Source organism: Salarias fasciatus, assembly GCF_902148845.1.
Source record: "Salarias fasciatus chromosome 23 unlocalized genomic scaffold, fSalaFa1.1 super_scaffold_20, whole genome shotgun sequence".
Taxonomy (NCBI): Eukaryota; Metazoa; Chordata; class Actinopteri; order Blenniiformes; family Blenniidae; genus Salarias; species Salarias fasciatus.
This window is the reverse complement of record NW_021941230.1, coordinates 15,978,326-16,000,745: the sequence shown is the minus strand read 5'-3', so window position 1 is coordinate 16,000,745 and position 22,420 is coordinate 15,978,326. Positions and strand designations below refer to the sequence as shown.

Here is a 22,420-nt window from a genome sequence, read left to right as displayed (position 1 = left end):
TGGAATCTGATCTTGTTGGCGGAGGCGTCGGCTTGGCTTCGGTCCTCTTCATGAAAACTCTCTCACCTGCCGACGCCGCAGGTCCAAGAATTCTTCAGCTTCATCGAGAGCTGCCTGGTGAAGAACACGCAGCGCCCGCCCACCGAGCAGCTGCTGAAGCACCCCTTCATCCGCGACCAGCCCAACGAGAGGCAGGTCCGCATCCAGCTCAAAGACCACATCGACCGCACCAAGAAGAAGAGGGGCGAGAAAGGTGCGGCCGTCTTTTCCCCTTCCCGTCTGAACAGGCTGCCTTTGCCGTGGTGGTGATCTCAGGCTTGTTCTGAGGTCAGATGGCAGACCGTTCCCTCCTGACTGTTTGGTCCTTCTTTATTTCCCACGCTCAGATGAGACGGAGTACGAGTACAGCGGCAGCGAGGAGGAGGAGGAGGATCCTCCGGAGCAGGAAGGAGAGCCCAGGTACGCCGGCCGACGCCCTCGCTCCCCTCCCCTCCCGTCCGAGGCTCATCTGACCCCTGACCCCGACTCTCCCGTCCCCCAGCTCCATCGTCAACGTCCCCGGAGAGTCCACCCTGCGCCGCGACTTCATCCGCCTGCAGCAGGAGAACAAGGAGCGCTCGGAGGCGCTGCGCCACCAGCAGCTCCTGCAGGAGCAGCAGCTGCGGGAGCAGGAGGAGTACAAGCGCCAGCTGCTGGCCGAGAGGCAGAAGCGCATCGAGCAGCAGAAGGAGCAGCGGCGGCGGCTGGAGGAGGTCGGCCCGGCGCTTCCCTCCAGAGACCTGAACCCCGCCGGCGAGCCTCGCCGCTTCCGGTCAGTCACTCCCGTTTGTTCTGGAACCAACAGCAACAGCGGCGCGAGCGCGAGATGCGGCGGCAGCAGGAGCGCGAGCAGCGGCGGCGCGAGCAGGAGGAGAAGCGGCGCATGGAGGAGATGGACCGCCGGCGCAAAGAGGAGGAGGAGCGCCGGCGCGCCGAGGACGAGAAGAGGAGGAACGACCGCGAGCAGGTTTGGCGACGGACGGGCCGTCGTGTGGAGCCACGCCCACTCACCGCCGCTCACACCGCCTCTCCTCCCCACAGTACATCCGGCGCCAGCTGGAGGAGGAGCAGAGGCACCTGGAGATGCTGCAGGAGCAGCTGCTGCGGGAGCAGGCCATGCTGCTGGTCCGTCTCTCACACACACACACACACACTCTGCAGAGAGACTTCCAGCGACGCTCGCATGCAGAGTGAGAAACGTCTCGGTTCAGTTTGTTCTCATGACGACTGAGGTGGTGTCTCTGCAGACTGCCTGTTAAAACATGTGATCTTCTTTAACGGTTTAACCCCTCAAACAGGCTGCTTGTCAGAATGGGTTGACCCGGCCCAGGCCAGCTGCCCCCCCCCCCCTGACCCCCCCTGAACCCCCCCTCCGCTCTGCCGCCACAGGAGTTCAAGTGGCGGGAGCTGGAGGAGCAGCGCAAAGCCGAGCGGCTGCATAAGCGGCTGCAGCAGGAGCAGGCCTACCTGCTGTCGCTGCAGCACGAGCCCCGAGCGCCGCCCGGCGACAAGACCAGAGCCCCCCCAGACAGTAGCAAACCCCCCCACACCTCCACCCTGCCCCCCGACGGCAGGGCCCTGGTCTCCGCCCCGAGAGCCCAGGTCCTGGACGCCACCGCCGCCCTGGCGAGGGGCGCCTGCGAGGAGTCCGGAGCCCCCCAGGCGGCCCCCCCAGACAGCGGCAGCAGCACCCAGAGGGTAGACTCTGAGGAGCGGTCCCAGTCGGGTCCCAGACCCCCCGAGCCCCCCCGTGGCCGACTCCCCCCCTGACTGTAAGCCCTCCCAGGCAGAAGGCTCGGAGCCCGACAGGCCGGCCCAGCCTGTCATCCTCAGCCAATCAGAGAGGTGAACCTCCTCCTCCTCCTCCTCCTCCTCCTCCTCCTCTGCCTGCTCCTTCCAGCTGCTGCTTGCTCTGCCGTCACACAGAGTCTGGTAATCCTGCGAGCGACACAGACCCTGTCTTCTTTGAATGACATTAAAACCGCACCGTGTCTCACTAATAAAGACCGTTCGGTCACCAGCGAAGCCGGACGACCCGCGGCCTCTGGGTTTGAGGATTGCCCCGTCGTTCCTCCTGAAGGCTGCTTTTCCTCGTCCGGCCGGACCTGTGCGGTCTGGCTGTGACGTTTCTGCGGCGTGGCTCCTGCATGTGGACGACTGAGCCGCGAACTAACCGGCGGCGATGTCGTGTCAATAACCGCCGTCTTTCCCTCCGCTGTTTGAGTAACGACAGACACGCTTCCTCAGCAGAGCCTCACATGTTCGTGTTTGTCTGTACGGCTTCCAGCATGATGACTGTGATCGCCGATCGTGTTCATTGCCGGTAAACGGTAACGGTAACCGCGGATCCCACCCTCACCCTCATCCCCTCTCTCCTCTGTGGCTCCGCCTTTCCTCGCCCCAGGCCGACGAGCGCTACCGCAAGAACATTCAGGGCTCCCCTCAGACCGCCCCCGCTCCCAAGCAGCCCCCCTGCCTCCCCGCTCCTCTGAGCCCTTCTCCAACGGCGGCTCCTCCGAGGCGTCGGCCATGCACCGCCCCATGGAGCCTCAGGTAACTCCTCCCCCTCCTCCCCCCCCCCCTCCCCCCCCTCTCTTCCTCACTCCCGGTTTTAAACGGTGTGGTAGGTGCGTGTGTGTGTGTGTTATCGGTGAACCGTGTGTTTGTGGCAGTTTTCTCGCCGTGTGTGTGAGCGAGTGAAGGCGTGGTTGTGGTTAGTCCCGGTGTGGTCGGTGCAGAGGAGTGAGTCCCTCCATCGTTCCGTGTTGTGCGTCGTCTCCTGTGTGCATGTGTGTATCTATTGAAGCCACACACATCTTCCCTCATGTCTCACTGTGTTGTCTGCTTGTCTCACCCCCCCCCCTCCCCCCCCTCCCTCTCTCCCTCCTCGCCCCCCCTATAAGGTGCAGTGGTCCCACCTGGCCGCTCTAAAGAGCAGCAACAGCGCCGCCCCCTCTCCTCCTCCGCCGCCGCCGCCCGTGGTGGCCCGCTCGCAGTCCTTCAGCGAGTCCGGGGGCGTGGCCTCTAGCTTTGCTCAGCTCCACCTGCGCTCCCAGCACCACCACCCATCTCCCGCACGCACTGACTCCCAACCCCAACCTCCCCTCCACCACCCCCAGGCTGCGGCCGGCAGCGAGGAGGTGCCTCCCAAGGTAAGGGACCACCTTCCCCCGCCCCGCCGGCCCCTCCTCCACCTCATGTCCCTCCACCCACCATGCCGTTTGTGTCACTCCGGGTTTTCGTAGGACTGAAACAGTCGTTTGCATTGTTCACATCTGGCTTTGGGGGTTGGAGTCCCTCCGCCGCCGTCGGGTGTCTCTCGGGGCGTTTCTTTTCTCGCGGGTTGAGGATCTGCGGCTGTGTGTCCTCCAGGTGCCGGTGAGGACGACGTCCAGGTCTCCGGTGCTGTCCCGCCGGGAGTCTCCGCTGCCGGCGCAGCCGGTCGGCCAGAGGAACGCCGGCAGGTGAGGGGAGGGAGCTCCGAGGGGCCGGCGAGCCTCTGGTCTGCGGCAGGCTCACTCTGTGTGTGTGTGTGTGTGTGTGTGTGTGTGTGTCAGTAACGTGGAGCAGCGCCCCCTGTGGGATCGGGTGGAGAAGCTGCAGTCCCGGCCGGCAGCGGCAGCTCCTCCGGCTCCTCCAACTCCAGCTCCCAGGCCAGCCCGGGGGACCGCTTCCGGCCACGCTGTGAGTCCCCCGGTACTGAACCGCTGCCTCGGCTTTCCCCTCCCTTCGCTCGGCCCCTCGCGATCAGCGCTGACGCCGTTTCCTTTTGTCTCCGCGCAGCTTCCTCTAAATCTGAAGGCTCTCCTCTCCAGCGGCCTGAAAACGCCTCCAAAAACCAGAAGAGAAGAACCTGGCCCGGCCCACCCGCCCGGCGGTAAGTCCTCCTCCCGCCGCCGCCGCCGCCGCCGCCGCCGCCGCCGCCGCGCTGCTTCATCTCAAAGCCGTCAATGGGAACCGACTGGTTTCTGCTCTATTTCCTACCTCGAATTCTTCCCCCCCTTGTGGCGAATCCACTGGTTCCTGACTGTTCAGGCCGACGTGGTAAGCCCCTCAACGGACGACCCGTCTCACCCCCGCCCTGCTCGAACCCCTGAATCCCTCCTTGCATCACGACCGAGACCCTTTTTGTGGGAATCGCTGTCTATCCCTGCTTTTCATGAGCTCCTCTTCTTCCCGCCTGCCACTGAACCTCCCGGTTCTCTCCCTGCCTGCCGCCACCGGAGCCCCGAGAAGCCCCTCCCCCTTCCCCGCCGCGGTCTCCTGAGCCGGGATTTGAATGCCAGTACATTTGAATGCAAACTCACCCTCCCTTGTTTCCGTGTCTCGGTGGGCAGATCACACCTGGCGTTGTTGTTGTTGGATAAACTGTTTGGGAAGTGTCCTTCCTCCTCCTCCTCCTCCTCCTCCTCCTCAGTGCTCGCCTGACCAAAACCACTTTTTTCAGTCCCTCCAGAATCCTGAAGCCACATTTATCATTGTAAAAGCCAAACTTTGTGAACTATCTGGTGTAACTGTTGCTTTTTTGTGACAGTTCCAGCTGGAAATTGACAACAAAGCATGTAGTTTGTGAGGTTTGGGGGTTGTTGAAATTCACAAAACTGCAAGCCATGCAAGGATCTTTATTCTTTAAATCAGTTGCCACTTATGGAAAAACATCTGTGAAATCCAGAGCAAGAAGCCCAGGTATTGGCTGTGGGGACAGTTGTCTGGAGGGACTGACCACGTCGTCTCAGCGTTTCCCTCTGCTGCTCGTGTTGCTTTATACACGGAGAGCTGACCAGAGAGGAGGGATGGCTCGCAGCTTCCTTTCAGACTGTCTTGAGTCAGAGAGCCGTTCTGTGGCTGAATCTTCTGGTCGTGTGACGCCTCCTCGCTGCTCCCGCAGGACCTGACCGCCCTGGCCAAGGAGCTCGGGCGGTGGACGACGTGCGGCCGCTGCACAAAGTGACCGACTACTCCTCCTCCAGCGACGAGTCGGGCACGACCGACGGGACGACGGAGGAGGTGGAGCAGGAGGCGGGGGAGGTCCACCTCGGGAGCCGAGGACTCCAGAGCCGGGTACGCACGGCGGCGGCGGCGCGCACGCTCCGCTTTCTGCCGCGGTCGTCCTCAAATTGTTCAATCCATCGTGTCTTCCCTGCATGGCTGTTAACGCCCGTCTGGTTGTGGGACATCAGATATCCCCGTGGCTTTTGCAGGAGGCTCAGCAACGGAGAGACGGAGTCCGCCAAGACCATGCTGGTGGAAGACTCGGAGAGCGACCAGGCCCTCACGCCCTCCAAAGACGGAACTCTGGTCATCAGACAGGTGAGACAGAGCCGCTCGCCCGGAAGCTCCATGCTGGATCCCATGCTGCAGTGTTCAGGGACACACCGCCGGTCCGTCCTCGAGGTTTAAACACGTGTCCACGTTGAAGGGATGATGGGAGGATGAATTCTCAGCATTTAGTTCCTGGGTGGAAAGTGCTTCTCCATCACTTCTCGACATGAATGGTTCAAACGTACGGCCGTTATGATCTCCACACTTTGCTTTGTGTCTTTGAAATAACAGATTTTTGTTCGGTGCACAAATATCAGGAATTATCTTTAATTTTTAGAGGTGTTATTCACAGAAACGTGACGCTTTGCAACACATGTAGCTCTGTCAGCTGAAGGACTGGTTTTACCAGAGTCCCGGCTGTATGAAACTCCCTCACTGAGGCACACGAGGCTTTCAGGCTCTTTTCCACACGGAGTGCTGCAGAAAAACGGAACTCAGAGGCTTCATGGCCCTGGTCTTAAAACAAAGTTTAAAAGGCAAATCTAGTATTTTACTTTTACTTGTAGCACAAATAGACAGAAAAAAAACACTTCTACCCAAGAACAGAGAAGAGTGGACATTTGGTCACGTAGTGTAATTTGTGTGTGTGTGTGTGTGTGTTGTGTGTGTTTTGTTTTGATTTGGTCCCATTTGACTGGAGCTGAAGGATGATCGACTGTTCCAAATGTTGTAGTTTACATTTACAGTGTTGTGTACAGAATCTGTTGTGATTTTAGAGATGGAGGCTTTCATGCATCCTCCTCCCCTCCTCCTCCTCCTCCTCCTCCTCCTCCTCCTCCTCCTCCTCCCCTCCTGCTTGCTGGAGCCCACATGTGCCTGTTCTTGCTTCCAGAGCACAGCTGACATAAAGCGTCTGGTCAGCCTCTCCTCCTCCTCCTCCTCCTCCTCCTCCACCCCCGGCTCTGGCCACGGCCTCCCAGAGAAAAACAGCTTTGCCGGCCGCATACACCACCTCCCAGACCTTATCCAGCAGAGCCATCACTCCCCCCTCCCCCTCCTCCTCCTCCTCCACCACACCTCCACCACCATCCCATCCTCCTCCGCCTCCACCCCCTCCTCCTCCCCCTTCCCCTCCTCATCCAGCCTCGCCGGCCCCGCCATGTCCCCTCAGATCTCGCTGGACGAGCTCTCTGCCATCGAGGTACGTCCCGTCACACGGCTCGGACGGGCTCGGTCCGGGCGGCTCCTCCTCCTCCTGGTGGCTTCTCTCTCGCTCGGCCTGCAGCCTCTCTCCCCTCACTGCTCCTTCCCTGCTAACACTGGCGCCACCCGGTGGGACAACGCCGCCACGGCACGGAGACGACTAAACCGGGGCTTTGATGAAACTAACCAGCAGTGAATCCTTTCTTTTTTAACAGGACTTTGCACGATAGCGTCTTTAAATCAAAGGTGGCATGGCTGGTGTGGTGAACGGGCGAACGTGATCCCGAATCGTTCCGCCTGTTTGTTCTGATTCTTTAACCAAACTGCGTCGAGTGGTGGAGGATTGATCGCCGTCGCTCTGGGATTAATCAGGAGCAGTTTCTTCTCTAACACTCCCAGCAAACACAGTGTTTCTCTCACTAACGCATTCACCCGGACTGGCTTCACGGAGACTAACACACCGGCACTTTGTGGTTTTGTGGATCTGATCGGCTGGCTTTCTGTCGGCGTGTCGTTTTCTAAATGTCCGCTGTCTCCGGCAGTCCCAGTCAGAGAGCAACTCCATGTCCAAACACAAGTCTTCCTCCTCCTTCACTCCCTTCATCGACCCACGCCTCCTTCAGATCTCTCCATCCAGCGGCAGCTCCCTCAACAACATGGGTGAGTTACAGAGGAAAACCTTCTCCTCATTTTAGACCAAAACTAAGTAATGTGACGAACTCCAGATGCTCCAACGACAAAGGAAGAGAAGAATGATAGCAGCTTATGAAAATGACTCCACTAACAGCGTAGACCTGATGTTTTCCGCCGCCCGTCGTGTCTCCAGCAGGATTTGGGCAAGACGGACGTCTGGCCGACCCCCTGAGGGCCGACCCGTCCCGCAAGGGCTCGGTGGTCAACGTGAACCCGGTCAACACGCGTCCGCCGAGCGACACTCCGGAGATCCGCAAGTACAAGAAGAGGTTCAACTCCGAGATCCTGTGCGCGGCGCTCTGGGGTAAACGGCAGTGAGCTTTCAGCTCGCTGCAGCGTTCCTTCCGAGTTGTCTGTCCTGCTGGCCATGAGAGGACTGATGAGGTTTTTGCGTGTTTGCGACGTTCAGGAGTGAATCTGCTGGTGGGGACGGAGAGCGGCTGATGCTGCTGGACCGCAGCGGTCAGGGCAAAGTTTACCCCCTGATCAACCGGCGCCGCATCCAGCAGATGGACGTCCTGGAGGGGCTCAACGTCCTGGTCACCATATCAGGTACCGGACCGCAGAAAAGACGGTTCTGCTGCTTTTTAGCTGCTCGTGTTATTTCTTGGCGCGGCTGACGGAGCTCCGCTCCTGCAGGGAAGAAGAACAAACTGCGGGTCTACTACCTGTCCTGGCTCCGGAACAAGATTTTGCACAACGACCCCGAGGTGGAGAAGAAGCAGGGCTGGGTGAACGTGGGCGACCTGGAGGGCTGCGTGCACTACAAAGTCGGTGCGTGTCGTCCTCAGAGGCAGGGAGGGGTCGGGTCAGACCCGCGCTCAACGTCTTGTCCTGTCGTTGCAGTGAAGTATGAGAGGATCAAGTTCCTGGTTCTGGCTCTGAAGAACGCGGTGGAGGTTTACGCCTGGGCTCCCAAACCGTACCACAAATTCATGGCCTTCAAGGTAAACCGGCGCCCTCTGGATCTCTTCAGGCTCTGGTGTTCTGGCTGACTCTTTCGTTTTCCTGCTTGCCGCAGTCGTTCGGTGACCTGGTGCACAAGCCTCTGCTGGTGGACCTGACTGTAGAAGAAGGTCAGAGGTTAAAGGTCATCTATGGCTCCTGCTCAGGCTTCCACGCCGTGGACGTGGACTCCGGCGCCGTTTACGACATCTACCTGCCCACGCACGTGAGCCCCCACACCCGCGGCCGTCTGGCGCCTTCGCCCCTCCCTCGCTCCTTCCCTCGCTTCAACCCTCCTGTCCTCCGTGTGCCGCCAGATCCAGACCAGCATCCAGTGCCACGCCATCATCATCCTGCCCAACACCGACGGCATCGAGCTGCTGGTCTGCTACGAGGACGAGGGCGTCTACGTCAACACCTACGGCCGCATCACCAAGGACGTGGTGCTGCAGTGGGGGGAAATGCCCACTTCAGTGGGTAAGGAACGCCGAAAATCCGCCCTGCTTGTCAACAAAATGAAAAAAACAGAGTGTTCCTGTGACTTTCTGACCTCCGTCCCGCTGCCTCTGGCTGTGCAGCCTACATTAGGTCAAACCAGATCATGGGCTGGGGCGAGAAGGCCATCGAGATCCGCTCCGTGGAGACGGGCCACCTGGACGGCGTCTTCATGCACAAGAGGGCCCAGAGGCTGAAGTTCCTGTGCGAGAGGAACGACAAGGTGAGGACGGCTGCCGTCCTCCTGGAGACGGATCAGCGTGGACACGCTCGGGGAGGAGACGTGGTTTTCTCTCCTGACTCGGCTCACACGCTTTGGTTTGTCCCTCCGCTCGCAGGTCTTCTTCGCCTCTGTGCGTCCCGGCGGCGCCAGTCAAGTCTACTTCATGACCCTGGGACGCTCCTCCCTCATGAGCTGGTAGACGGCGAGCCTCGCGCCCACAACGTGACCAAGAGATGACCATTGTGACGTTTACCGACAACAACGATGAAGACGAAGAAGAAGAGAACTCAGCCGCGAGGCTGAAGCCGGAGGAACAGCCTCCCGTTACCGACTTGGAAAAACAAACAACGTATTGGACTGTAAAGGTGAAACAGAGCCAGGGCTGGATGTGTTTCACTGACCCCCCCCCCACGAGCCTCCAGGCTCTTCTCGCCCCGTCCTCTACCTCCCGTCGGGGGATGAGTGGGGGGGGGTCACCGTAAATCTTTAAGTGTCATAGTAAAACTTGAGGTGTGTCTGCGGGACCGACTCGTCTGTAGCAGTGCTTTAATCCGCGTCCCGGTCGGGTCAGACGCCACACTACATCTGCTCCCCGTGTAAATCTGCCTCCTTCACCTCCTCGCGGTGAAGACTTGCTAGGGACCTCGTCGATGTTAAAACAGGGTACTGGATGCGAGCCCGTTCGTCCAGACACCTTTAACCACGTTTGCCTCGTGCGCTGCAGGCTACGCCGGCCGGAGGAGCCCCGCTTACGACAGCATGACGACATTAGCCCCAGTTTGTTCTTTGAAATACACTGTACACTTTGTATGTGACTTGCTGCACATTAATGAAGCGCACGACGACACTTATAAAGGAGATTTAAAGGAAAAATCCACTATTTATTAGCAGCATGTCATTTCTCTCATCGCGAAGTCTTGAGTCGCTGACAGGAAGTGTCGGACCAGCCGAACAGCCAGAAGTGTGAGGCTCCTCACAGCTCTCCGTGGGTTTCTCCTTTAACGTCCGTTATAAGTAGGGCTCGGATAAACTGTGAATTAGCAGGTGGCCGTCAAGGTAGCATGGAGGCCAGTAAGGGAACCGAGGTTTGATTGTCCTCCACCTGCACAGTTCCGTGTCTTCATCTCACTCTGTGTTTTGAAGGAAACTTCATATTTAGCTGCCTTAGAAAGCGTCTCCATCTGGTTTGGATTTGGCGGGAACTCTCTGGAATCAGAATCAGCCGTGCGATTCGGCGTCGGACCTCTTTTCGTTGTCGCACAGCCGGTTGCTTCCACACCACTCTGACCGAACCTTCGCTCCCATCCCAGAACTCTTCCTGCGTCCCGCTTCCCCCCCCCCCCTCGCGCCTCTCGTGACGCCTCAGCGGAGATGCCAGACCCGCTCGTCATTTCGCACTCGTTTTCACTCCTCTGTTTCACGTAGAATCCATCCTGTTGCACGTATGAATGAGAAACTTGACATCCACGGACTCCGCTCTCAGTTTAAGGTGGTGCCTTCGCTGTCTGAGAGCTGCAGGCAGACATTGCAACGCGGTGCTTTCAACGGTCAGGTTTGAGAAAAAGCAATGAAGGCCACAGACCTCCCGTTCCTCCAGCAGTGTTACAGAACCACTCCAGACGGCAGCGTGAACGAAGCGGCATATTTTTAACTCGGACTTAGTTTTTAGTCTTGTTTTTATTATATAACCTTTCAAATAAATATGCGACTGCAGTGGTTTTTGAAAATGTAATGCACACCTTATGTTGAAAATGTTTACAGAAGCAATTGTTTCGTTAAACCAATGTGCATCCATATGAATATTTGGTTTATTTTGAGGGCGGTTTCCCCCAAACCCACTTCCCTTTCCCCCCTGTACTCCCTTCCTGTTTTTGTATTTTGTATTATCCCCTTTTTTGTACTATCATTTAGACGTTTGTGTACAGGAATAATTACCTTTTGCTCACTTTGTGAATTACACAAGTCCAGAAGTGTCATTTCACTGATTCCTCGACATCCGACATCGTGCACGGTGTTTTGTGCCCCTGGCTGCGCGGCTCAGACGGTGCCAGGTGACATGATTCCCTTCAAACGTTGCTCTGCCATGCCTCTAATTTATGTCCTCTGTGTGTACTATGGGAATTACTGTATTTTCCTGATGGTCTTTTTTTCCATTGAATAAAATCAGAAGTAATTTACAGTGCTGAGTCATTCTTAATTATCATAAATATCTATGGGTGGAATTCATCAAATGAAAACCTGTCCAGTTGCAGTCAATCACATTTATGTGGACCCATGCAACTTTCACTATTTCGAATTGAAATAAATCCACTGGTGACTGGAAACACTCCTGGATAGTTTAGAATTTCAAAAATTAGTTTTAAAGAAGTATAAGTATACAGTATGATTTTTAGCCTTGATTTTTAATCTCTATTTTCTATTATTTGTAGTCAAGCGTTATTCCAACAGTACCCGGATGTAGTCCATCGTACCGGAAGTTCAACTTCTTCATTATAAGTTTTATTTTTTTTCTCATTGTCGATATAATAGGAGCTCGGGGAAGTATCAGTACGTGAATATTGATAGATTAATATGAAATTAAATAAAGAGTTATCTATGAGTTGTTGCCAGAGCATTTCCCCCCTTTGGTTTGAATGTGATGATTGTACGGATAAAAACTGGCTCTTCATCAAGTAAGTGTTCGTGATGAAATGCTGCGATTTATTATTTTATTATTTTATCATTTGATGTTGTTAAAATGTCAAATCGTATCTACGGCTGAGCAGAAAATAAGATTTTTATTGTGAAACGTGAGAACTCCATCAAACCGGAAGTGGGACAAAGTGATTTCCGCTAACGCCATAGCCTCTCACTTCTAAGTCAGCGCTGTTCTGGTCCAGAAGGCCAAATAGCGAAAGGTAAGCACCCACTACACATCGTGCGTTAATGAAAATACTTGATTCTGTCTGCTTTATTCGGTTCCGTGAACGGAAACGTCCGTTTTTGACCTTACGGCGTCACGTACCCTCTAACAACATGCCGCCTCCGTGTCCTTGACTAGCTAACTGTTAGCCTGCCAGCAAGGAGCCCCCACTGGAAGGTGCGCGTATTTTATCTAATTATTAAACATTTATTAACTCTTGTTATTGAGTTAGTCTCCGTGTCATATCTGTGTAATATTCTCGGGACGTATTTAGGGCGCTGCAGTGTTTGTTGTTGTTGACAGTGACAGCTACGATACGTAACACGGCTGAGCAGGTTGTGGTTATATACTCAGGTATTGAGTGTTGAACTCTGCTTGGACTTGATGAATCTGTCATCCTTGAGGATAAATATCCTAATGTGAAGTCCTTTACAGGTGAAGCCTAAAAGTAACCCAGTTCACTGTGTGTTGAGTGTTTGTGCACTGAGGAGCTGACCTGATGACTGCTGAGGAGTCATTTAAGGTTCATAATATGACCTTAAATGAAACACAAAACCTTTTGGGGATAAATGTGTCTCAGTTTTTAAAGATTCAGTTAGCAGTGCAGCAATATGGTGGATTTCTTCATAAATTTGTTAATCGTGAATAAAGAAGTAGGATCTTTGAATTAATCCGTAAATGTAGGTCATGAAAAGTGTATTAAGTAATAATAACTGAGGTACTCAATCAGGAATCTCTAGAGCAAGCAGTCATTGGAGGTGTTTTTTAAAACCTCTGTTTGTTTGTTCTTTTCTGATGTGCTTTTCTGTTGTATTTGTATTTGTTGTGCACCAAATGTTCAGGTTGTAGAGTATTTGTTCGTGCTGAGTTCTTGAAATTAGCACATTTATCTCGTATGGCTCCATCCACAGCATCATGCTGCGACTGCCGACCGTCGGGCGAGCTCTCGCCGGGGCCGCCAAGGGCAGCCTGGCGTCTCCCAACCCTAAGATCTGTTTGTGTGTTTCTTAAGAAAAGGTCGTCTGAGACTCGTGCCTTCACTTGGTTGCCTGCTTTGTGTTGATTCCAGTGCGTACTTCAGTGCGTGCTGCCAGCAACATGGTGGAAGTGTTTTGGACGGGAAACCAGTAGAGGTGTTGCCTGGAACGACCGTGTTGCAGGTAAGAAATTAAGGAAGACTCGCTCATTGCAGACATTGATTAAAACATGGTAGAGCTGAGAGTGCCTTGTGTTTGGAGGTCAATTTAACTAAAATATTGCAGAAAGTGTTTTGATTATGTGCGTTTTACGAGTCTGTTCAGATTTCCTTTAAATGTCTTCATTTTTCCCATGTTCTGTTCTGCTCAGGCATGCGAGAAAGCAGGCATTCAGATCCCCAGGTTCTGCTACCACGAGCGACTCTCAGTGGCGGGAAACTGCCGCATGTGTCTGGTGGAAATCGAAAAAGCACCAAAGGTGGCGGAACAAATCTGAGCAAGTCACTCTTCGGTAAATCTGCACGTTTAAGTAACTGTTGGAAATGTTGTCTGTAGCCCGTTGCAGCCTGCGCCATGCCTGTGATGAAGGGTGTGGAACATCCTGACCAACTCAGAGAAGACACGCAAAGCCAGGTCCGAGCTGTGGTTTCCCAATTCAAGCTTTACATGCGTTTCGTGGAGCTTCACTGATCAAGCCTGTTGTTGTGTCTGCAGGGAGGGAGTGATGGAAGCGTTCCTGTTGGCCAACCACCCGCTGGACTGTCCCATTTGTGATCAAGGAGGAGAGTGCGACTGCAGGTAAGCCCTGATGAGCAGAGTCGCCGTGGGATGTCTTGCAGGCTGCGGTTCAGACGTGACCTTCACCTCTGCTCTCAGGATCAGTCCATGCAGTTCGGCCTCGGACCGCAGCCGCTTCTCAGAAGGAAAGCGGGCAGTGGGGACAAGAACATCGGGCCGCTCATCAAACCATCATGACGCGCTTATCCAGTGCACACGCTGCGTTCGGTAGGTGCAGCCGGCCTGCGGTCTCGGTACGTTCTGGCTTATCCAGATCCCCGGCGTCACGCTGTGTCTTCGGACAGTTTTGCCAGTGAAATCGCTGGAGTGGAGGACCTGGGAACGACAGGCAGAGGGAAACAACCTGCAGATTGGGACGTACGTGGAGGAAAATGTTCATGTCAGAGCTGTCGGGCAACGTGATCGACGTGTGTCCCGTGGGCGCGCTCACCTCCAAACCCTACGCTTTCACTGCACGTCCCTGGGAGACAAGGTGGGGACCTTCTGATACTCGCACCACTTTTTTTAAAGCATTGCTCCAATCGGCAGAGGTGTAAATACTCGTCTTCTGTCTTCCCTGCAGGAAAACAGAGTCCATCGACGTGTTGGACGCTGTGGGGAGTAACATCGTGGTGAGCACCAGAGGAGGGGAGGTGATATGAGGGTGATGCCTCCCGGCTGAACGAGGACGTCAACGAAGAGTGGATTTCTGACAAGACCAGGTGGGGCCCACAGTGAGACCTGCAGGCCGGGAAGAAGCGGCTGGATCTCATTCACCTGTGTTTCCTGTAATGTCCACATCCAGGTTTGCGTTATGACGGTCTGAAGAGGCAGCGGCTGACCCAGCCGATGGTGAAGGACGAGTCGGGTCAGCTGACCCCGACCACCTGGGAGGATGCTCTCACTCGTGTTGCCGGAGCAGTAAGTGTCTTTCTCTTCGTTTCCCTGCAGCGGGGCGCTTCCCCCGTCCACCGTGCGTTTGACCTTGTGTGTGTGTTGTGTGGTTTGTGCAGCTCCAGAGCGTGCAGGGCAACGACGTCGCCGCCATCGCGGGAGGCATGGCCGACGCCGAGGCGCTCGTCGCCCTCCAAGGACGTCCTCAACAGACTCAACTCGGAGAACCTGTGTACGGAGGAGGTGTTCCCCACGGCCGGCGCCGGGTGAGGAAGGCCGCCCGGCCTCGCTGGGCCGTCACACGCGTATCGGCGCCTTCAGCCCTTTTCACCGTCTCTGTCTGGTCTCAGCTCGGACCGCGCTCCAACTACCTGCTGAACTCCCGGATCGCCGGGATCGAGGAGTGCGACCTCCTGCTGCTGGTGGGAACGAACCCGCGGTACGAGGCCCTCCTGTTCAACGCCCGAATCCGCAAGAGGTAAAGGAACACCACACTCCTCACGTCCTGCGCCGTCGTCCGACTGGCTTTCCTTCAGCGTTCTCACCACGGGCGCGTCTCCTCCGTCAGCTGGCTCCACAACGAGCTCCAGGTCGCCGTGGTGGGTCACGGGGTCGACCTGAGCTACACCTACGACCACCTGGGGAGAAGAAACCTCCGTCCTGAAGGAGCTGGCCAACGGCACACACCCCTTCTGCCAGGTGGGACACACACGGACGTTCGTGATCCTCACGGAGGGACGCTTTTCTGTGGCTGCTTGTTTTGAGCGGTTCTCTTCTGTCCGTCCGTCTGCAGGTGCTCTCAGCCGCCAAGCGCCCCGTGGTGGTGGTGGGCAGCAGCGCCCTGCAGAGGGACGACGGCGCCGCCATCCTGAGCGCCGTCTCCACCATCGCTCAGAACGCCCGGGCCAGCAGCGGCGTGGAGGACGGCTGGAAGGTCCTCAATGTCCTGCACAGGTACGGCGCCTCCAGCAGGTCTGTGGAAGCACAGCGACCGAGGAGCAGCCGGTCTGACCCAGAGAAAACGTACGTGTGTGTGTTCAGGGTGGCGAGTCAGGTGGCCGCGTTGGATCTGGGCTACAAGGCCGGCGTGGACGCCATCAGGAAGAACCCGCCCAAAGTCCTGTTTCCTGCTGGGAGCCGACGCCGGCTGCATCAGCCGAGCGGACTGCCCCAGAACAGCCTCATCATCTACCAGGGTACGCTCGCCCGGCCGGGTCCCGCTCCCTGAGTCTGCAAGGGGTTCCTCTTCTAACGCCGGCTCTCGGACGCCTCCAGGTCATCACGGGGACGTCGGGAGCGCCGATGGCGGACATCATCCTGCCCGGGGCGGCCTACACCGAGAAGAACGCCACCTATGTGAACACCGAGGGCCGGAGCCAGCACACCAAGGTGGCGGTCCACGGCGCCGGGCCTGGCCCGGGAGGACTGGAAGGTCATCAGAGCCATCTCCGAGGTGAGGAGGCGCTCTCTCACACACACACATCAACACACGCAGCCTGCGCGCGCGCACTGAGCTCGGTGTGACTCACAGCGCCGTGCCGGCGTGTTTGCAGCTGGCCGGCGTCGCGCTGCCCTACGACTCCTCTGGAGGAGGTGCGGGCCCGGCTGGCGAGGTGGCTCCCAACCTGGGTCCGCTACGACGACGTGGAGGAGGCCAACTACTTCAGACAGGCGCTGGAGTGGCTCAGGTACACACTGTCTCGACCACCCGGCTGCGCCTCCCGGTGGACCATCGCCTCCACATCGCCTTTGGATAACGGTTTTACTGAGCTCGGCAGACGGACCGGAGCTCAGAAACGTCTACGCTTTCTTCAATCAGTCTTTTCTCTCCTCCAGACGGGAACCAGGACCTCCTGGCAGCCCCCCTGGTGCCGCCGCAGCTTTCAGCAAAGGACTTCTACATGACAGGTAAGTGTGTGAGTGTGTGCGCGTGTGTGAGTGTGTGTCTCCCTCTGAAAAGCACACGCTTGAAGCGCCGTCTCTGTCTCCAGACTCCATCAGCAGAGCGTCCCAGACGATGGCCAAGTGCGTGAAAGCCGTGACGGAAGGAGCGGCAGCCGTGGAGGAGCCGTCCGTCTGCTGAGCCCCTCCTCCTCTGAAAACACCCTCACGCCTCCCCCCCGACAGACTTGGTGTTGCTCTTTAATTTAAACCTGTCCTCGATGCTTGTTGTAAATCGTTTTCACTCCCGTGAGCGAGCTTGTTGAATGATGCTGAAGAACGTACAAAATATAAATAAACTCCTACAAAAGTCACTTTGTTCCATTTGGTCCTCGGCTTCTTGCTTCGTGTTCCACGGTTTTACGTTTCAGTAAAAGAGCGACTAAGGTTCAGATCTGCTGGTTGATAATCAGCCTCGTGTTTTCATCAGAGCTCAGGCTGGAAGCGTTCACAGCGGAGGGGAGACGCTGAAACCCTCCCAGCCTTCCTTTCTTTGGTCATGTCCGCCTCCTCTCCATCAACCACTTGTCGCGCTTTGTGTTCACGGCCGACGCCTTGAATCAAAACCTGGAAAACAAACCGCAAGCTCCCCGCGGGCCGTTTGCCAAGCTGTGTCCGTGAAGTTGTGCCTGCGCTGCTGAAGCATGCGCGGTTCAGCAGAGAGCGTCCCGGCCGCCCTGCGTTATGATAACCAGGATTTAAAAACTCGCTTCGGATGCGTTCAGAACTCCTGCTGTGTTTTTTAACTCTGTCTAAATGCACCGAGTGTCACTAAAGGGACCGATAACATGTTCCAGTGTAGGAGATGTTCAAGATAAGAGTGTGTGAGTCTCCTGAGTGAGATCTGCACATGAAGTTAGACTCGGTTTCCAGAGTAAAATGAGTTTCGTGTTATTTTATCCCCTTAGGGAGAGAGAGGAGAGAAGGAGGGAGGGAGGGAAGGAAGAGAGAGGTTGGTCTTCTACCCAAACACAAACAGAGGACTGTCCCATCCCTCCGGTTTGCAGCCTGCTCAGTGTCAGTCGCCGAACACGCCGGTCTGTAATGAACATCTCCACATCTGAACTTCACCTAGAAGGTACAGTGTGTTTTTTTTTAACATTTGATGTCAAAACTGGTGTTTGGTGCTGCGGCGATGATTGAATTTAGCAGTCTAACCGGTCTAAGTCTGATATTATGACCAATAGAACTGATTCTGAGCTTTTTGAAATTGACGCACGAGCGACAACGAGCCTGAGCCGCAGAAGAGTGTTTTATTAAATGTTTTAGATTCAGGCATTCTTGCATTAGCTGTTCTTCTCACTCCATATCCTGTTGGGGGAAACTTTCAGATGAGCTTGTTAGGAAACGCTCTTTTTGCCCCCCACCCCTCCTGCAGGGCTTTCATGAAGGAGGAAGGAGCCTAACAAGCAGGAAATGGTCCCCTCTGAAGCTGCTGGTGCTGGGAGCGCACAACACTGGAAAGACAGGTGGAAGTGCGCCCTGGGGAGTGAGTGGAAAAAACGAGGATGCGCTGGGTGGCGGGTTGTGTAACCGGGCCGATCACCGGTGAGCGAAAGAGGTCAAGTTTAGTCTCGGACACAGTTTTGAAGGGTTTCTGCTAAAATGGAAACCACACACAAGACCGGAGGAGTGAGCGCCTCAGGAGAAGATTCCGGAGGAGAGGACGGCGGACTGCCGCCTCTGTCTGCTGGGCCACACGTAGACAGAACGCCTGAATGAAAACTGGGTTTTTTGCTTTTGTAGAGGCTGCGACGGCAGCTCAGGCAGTGAACTTTTATTATACTCACTAAAATACAGCCAGCCCTTCAGCAAGTCAAACAAACACGAGCTCTGCAGGCTCTTCCAGCCAGACACAGGAGAAGCAGCCTGCATTTAAACACAGCGGGCAGCTCTGAGGAGAAGTGAGCTGCAGGCCCCACGCCGGGCCTCGGGCCAGCGTTTGCTGCAGCAGAGAGGATGCGGCCTGTAACTCAGCCCGTTAATGTGAGAGCACGAGAGACTTCTTCACTGCCTGTCTCTGCTTTGTGTCTCCAGCCCTGTGCGTCCGCTTCGTAACCAACGCTTCCATCGGAGAGTACGACCGCAAGAAGGGTAGGTCCGCCGACCCCGTTCGTCCCGCTGGCGGGCGCAGCTGAGAGCGCCGCGTCGCTGTGCTTCTCTGCAGACGTGACCTACAGGTGCAGCCGCACGGTGGACCAGGAGTCTGTGGATCTGGAGATCTTGGACGTTGCTTGGAAGGTGAGCTCGGCGAGACGCGCGGGCACGGGCGACAGACGCAGCGTGACCGAGCTGTCCGCCCCTCAGGAGAGCTCGGCGGCTTCGCTGGAGGCCTCCATCCGCTGGGCCGACGGCTTCCTGCTGCTCTACTCCATCACGCAGCGCTGCAGCTTCACGGAGGTCCCGCGACTCAAGACGCTCATCGGACCAGGACCAAACAGAGCCTGGGTGAGACCATCGCTCACACGCCGCTGAAGGAAGCTGCGCTTCAGGCCACGAGACGACTGGAGGACGGATTAGTGTTGCAGAAATAAAGAGTGATGTATTGATTTAAAGAAAAGCAGTGCTGATCTGCCCGCAGCTCTCTGAGACGTCCGATCACCCTGACAGTGTCCTCCAGTTTCTGGACATTTCAGGATGCTTTAACCTCAGTGAGCGTCCTGAAAACCCTGCAGCCGCCTGCATGATCTCCACAGGAACTGGCTGTTTGACTGTCCGCCGCTCTGCTCTGCCTCGGCGTCACGTCTGTCTATTCTCACCGTTTCGCACAGTCCATGTTTGGCGGACTGTCTCGCACTCTGTAGGTTGTGTGTTGACAGGATAACCTGTTAACTGCGTGTGTGTGTGTGTGTGTGTGTCAGTGGTTCCCACAGTGCTGGTAGCCAACAAGGCGGATTTGGAAATCGGCAGGGAGGTGACGACGGAGGAAGGACAGCGTGCTGGCGAAGGATTTAAGGCGAGTGTCCTTCGGTCTGGCTGAATCTCGTGCACGTGGCCCTGAGCGCGTCGGTGACGCCGCTGGTTTCGACTGTCCAGGTGTGGCTTCAGGGAGCTGTCCGTGGCCGAGGCCGCGCTGGCCGTGGAGGCTGCGGTGCTTCAGCTCATCAGGTGTTGTATCGGCCGTGAGAGCCAGCCGGCCACCGTTGGTCAAACTGTGGCGCCCCGGTGATGAGTTCGACCCCCCCCCCCCCCACTGTGTGACAGGCTGGTGCTGGACCAGCAGCGCCCCCTGCCGGACCGCCGCTCCTACATGCTGACTGTCCGCCACGCTCTGACCAGAAACTGACCCGGTCCAAGACCATGCAGTGGTGACCGCCGCCAACCGACCGGCCCGGCCGCTCCACTGGTTCCCCTTCCAGAAAACGACGTCTTCTGTTCTCTTCTCGTGTTCTTTCACTGCGGCCGTCGTCAGTAAACACGTGAGCGATGTTTTAAAGACAGACTGCCAAACACTTAAGCTTGTCCAAACAAATTTCCTTGAAGGGAGACGAGTTCAGACGCCTTGACCTTGAGGTAATACCTCTGCCATCCATCAGGTGGCAGTGTCGTGTTACTCCTTCTCTCTCAAACGATTTCTGAACTTTAGTTTTCAGCTTTAAGCCTGTTTCAGTCGTTGTTTTCCTCAGATCTGAAACTTCTGCCTCTCGGACGCGATGAGGACTGAGTTAGTGACCAGAGGGACTCACGTTCCAGGCGACATTTCTCTGGAGACTCCTAAACACAAAAAATAAAGTGGTGGAGCGCACAACACATGCGTGCAGTCCAGTGACTTTTCACAGATTTGGGAGAATTTGAGTTGTGGACTGAGAGGGATGCGGCGGTTTGCAGCCGGTTTCAATCACCTCGGTGGATCAGAAGCCTTTTAAAAGTCAGCAGACGGTTTAACGAGTCGGGATGAGGTTATTCGGAGGAGACAGAGGACACATGATGTCCCGGCTGCACTGAAAATCCTGATAGATTCACACAAGATGCAAAAATCCAGCATTTATTTAAAGGCACTGTGTGAAATTAAAGCAGTACCACTTTCCACAGTAGGAGGCAGTGATGAGTCGCTTCTGTCCAGAGCAACACTGACATCAATGGAATTAAATCATGACTGTTTTCTTCAAGCATCTTTTGAAGTAAAAGTTTTTAAACTGTTTTTAAGCTGGACACCCAGGTTGTTGTTGGGTTGTTAGATGATGCTTCCTCCAGTAGGGGGCAGTGCAGTCACGTGGCTTGTTAAATAAAGTTCCCCCTGTTCAAGCAGAGTTTCTGATTAAACAGCTTTGCTCTCAGTCGGAACAATGTTTCAGATGGCGAATCTTTCCTGACTGTGAAGACGGTGGAGCTCATCAGGGTCCGGCCTGTTCGGTGTCGACGTTAAACACTGAGTGAAGAATGAACCTGACTGCCGGAACAGCCTCTTCCGCTCTTCCCTGAACTTCTGAACTCTGCCTTGAGGGAAAAAGCCGCCGACGGAGAAGGAGGGGAAAAAGAGGAACACAGTAGAAAATACAGAAAGCGAGATGAAGAGTAACGGGGGAGGGAAAAACTCCTTCAGCCGGTTTTATCTGCAGGAATCATGGCAAACCGGAGGCCTGGATCTCCATCGCTCCACTGCTCCACTGTGTCCACCCTGTGACCATTTATTATCCCATCCACTGCTCCACCCAGCTACCACCAAGCAGCCACCCACACAACCCCACAGGCCTTTTAAAAGAGCCCCGAGGGTAAAAATAAGTCCTGCTCCGCATTTTGCTTTTGAGCCCGAATTTCTCTGTTATTTTTAGCTTCGTCCGTTCGGTCGAGTCAACTGTCTGCGATGACTTTTTAATAATGTAGTTTTAATTGTCGGCGGTGGAACGGCGCAGGGGAAAGCGACTCGTTGGATCTTTTATGGGGGATTTATGAGGGATAAACCGGAGCATAATGACTGTTTGGCTTCACTGTGAACTAAAACCTATATTTCTGTGTCAACATGGCACCGAAATAACGCTCTGAATCAGAAACAATGAGTGAAAATGTCCCGTTGGTTGAGATAAATCTCAGGCCTAACTCAAGCAGTCTGGGATCATTTATCATTGCATGAGACGGTGAAGGCGGCGTCTTTTAGTGATTGTAGTTCAGACAGTCCTTGTTCCATCGCCGACCTGCTGCTGGTTGTGAAACAGCAGTAATTGATACTGATGCCTGATTTGCTGTTGGTGATCCGGTGTCACTGCGGCGTGGGAGGAAACATGACGGAGACGGTCGAGCCTGGGTGGATGATGGAGGCCGGCGGTCAGCGGAGGGGGGCGGGCAGGAAGCGTGATGACACTACAGTGGTCACCACAGAGACGAAAGGTCGCGACCCCATGTCGGCGCCGCACGCCCAGAATAGAGGATGACTCACGCCGGCATCGTGACAGCGGCGGCCAATCGGCAGCTTCCCCGCGGCAGGCATCAGGAGCCGGGCAGCCAATCACGGCGCCCGGCCACTCAGACGCACAAACAGCCTGGGCTCGTTCAAAGTTTGAAGAAATTCAAGGCCGGTTCGAACACAGAGTCTCTGACTCCTCCGCCGACACAGATCTGTCTGCAAACTCAGCCACAGGTGGAAAATCAGGCTGATTTCAGGCCGAGCTTCACCTGATCAATCTGTGATCAGAAAGACCGAGAAGCTGAGGTCAGAACTCCTCAGAGTGTGTTCAAATCTGAGTTTGAAAGTGTGAGATTTTGAGCGAAGTTGCTGTCGTCACTGAAAGGTCATCACGGTTACGCAACACCGATGTGTGTATGTGTGTGTGTGTGTGTGTGTGAGAGAGAGAGAGAGAGATAAACAAAGATGCTTGTCCCATGGGGTGGGACAGCTACCTCCGTAAATCGATATGTGGACGCAGAAAGAGGCCAGAGAAGAAGACACCGGGGGGGAAACGGAGGGAGGAGGGGGTCATGGTGGATCAGAAAATAAGGACTCAGGTGGGAAACAGCCTGGAGAGTAAGAAGAGATCATTACATAACAAAGTATTGTTGGGAAAGGAGCATAAAATGACGATTATTATCACTATTGTTGGCTGTGGAGGGAAGTTCTGGGTCTGAGCCGCCGCC

The 22,420-nt window shown here is 55.5% G+C and overlaps 1 protein-coding gene and 3 pseudogenes across 1 annotated transcript; all 4 read left to right on the top strand.

The window, feature by feature from the left end:
* The window catches only part of LOC115383900 (mitogen-activated protein kinase kinase kinase kinase 4-like), a 23,650-nt pseudogene extending 14,155 nt beyond the window's left edge, over positions 1-9,495 (top strand).
* Positions 9,496-11,693: 2,198 nt separating this feature from the next.
* On the top strand, positions 11,694-14,207 carry LOC115383899 (NADH-ubiquinone oxidoreductase 75 kDa subunit, mitochondrial-like; annotated as a pseudogene).
* On the top strand, positions 14,199-16,606 carry LOC115383734 (NADH-ubiquinone oxidoreductase 75 kDa subunit, mitochondrial-like; annotated as a pseudogene).
* A 14-nt stretch (positions 16,607-16,620) lies between these two features.
* On the top strand, positions 16,621-19,663 carry LOC115383898 (ras-related and estrogen-regulated growth inhibitor-like). Its single transcript, XM_030086102.1, is given in 10 exon segments — positions 16,621-16,632; positions 17,730-17,820; positions 18,389-18,445; positions 18,519-18,592; positions 18,659-18,775; positions 18,778-18,799; positions 19,213-19,321; positions 19,388-19,459; positions 19,556-19,623; positions 19,626-19,663. Coding segments are annotated over 10 exon segments (660 nt in total).
* Positions 19,664-22,420: the final 2,757 nt, after the last annotated feature.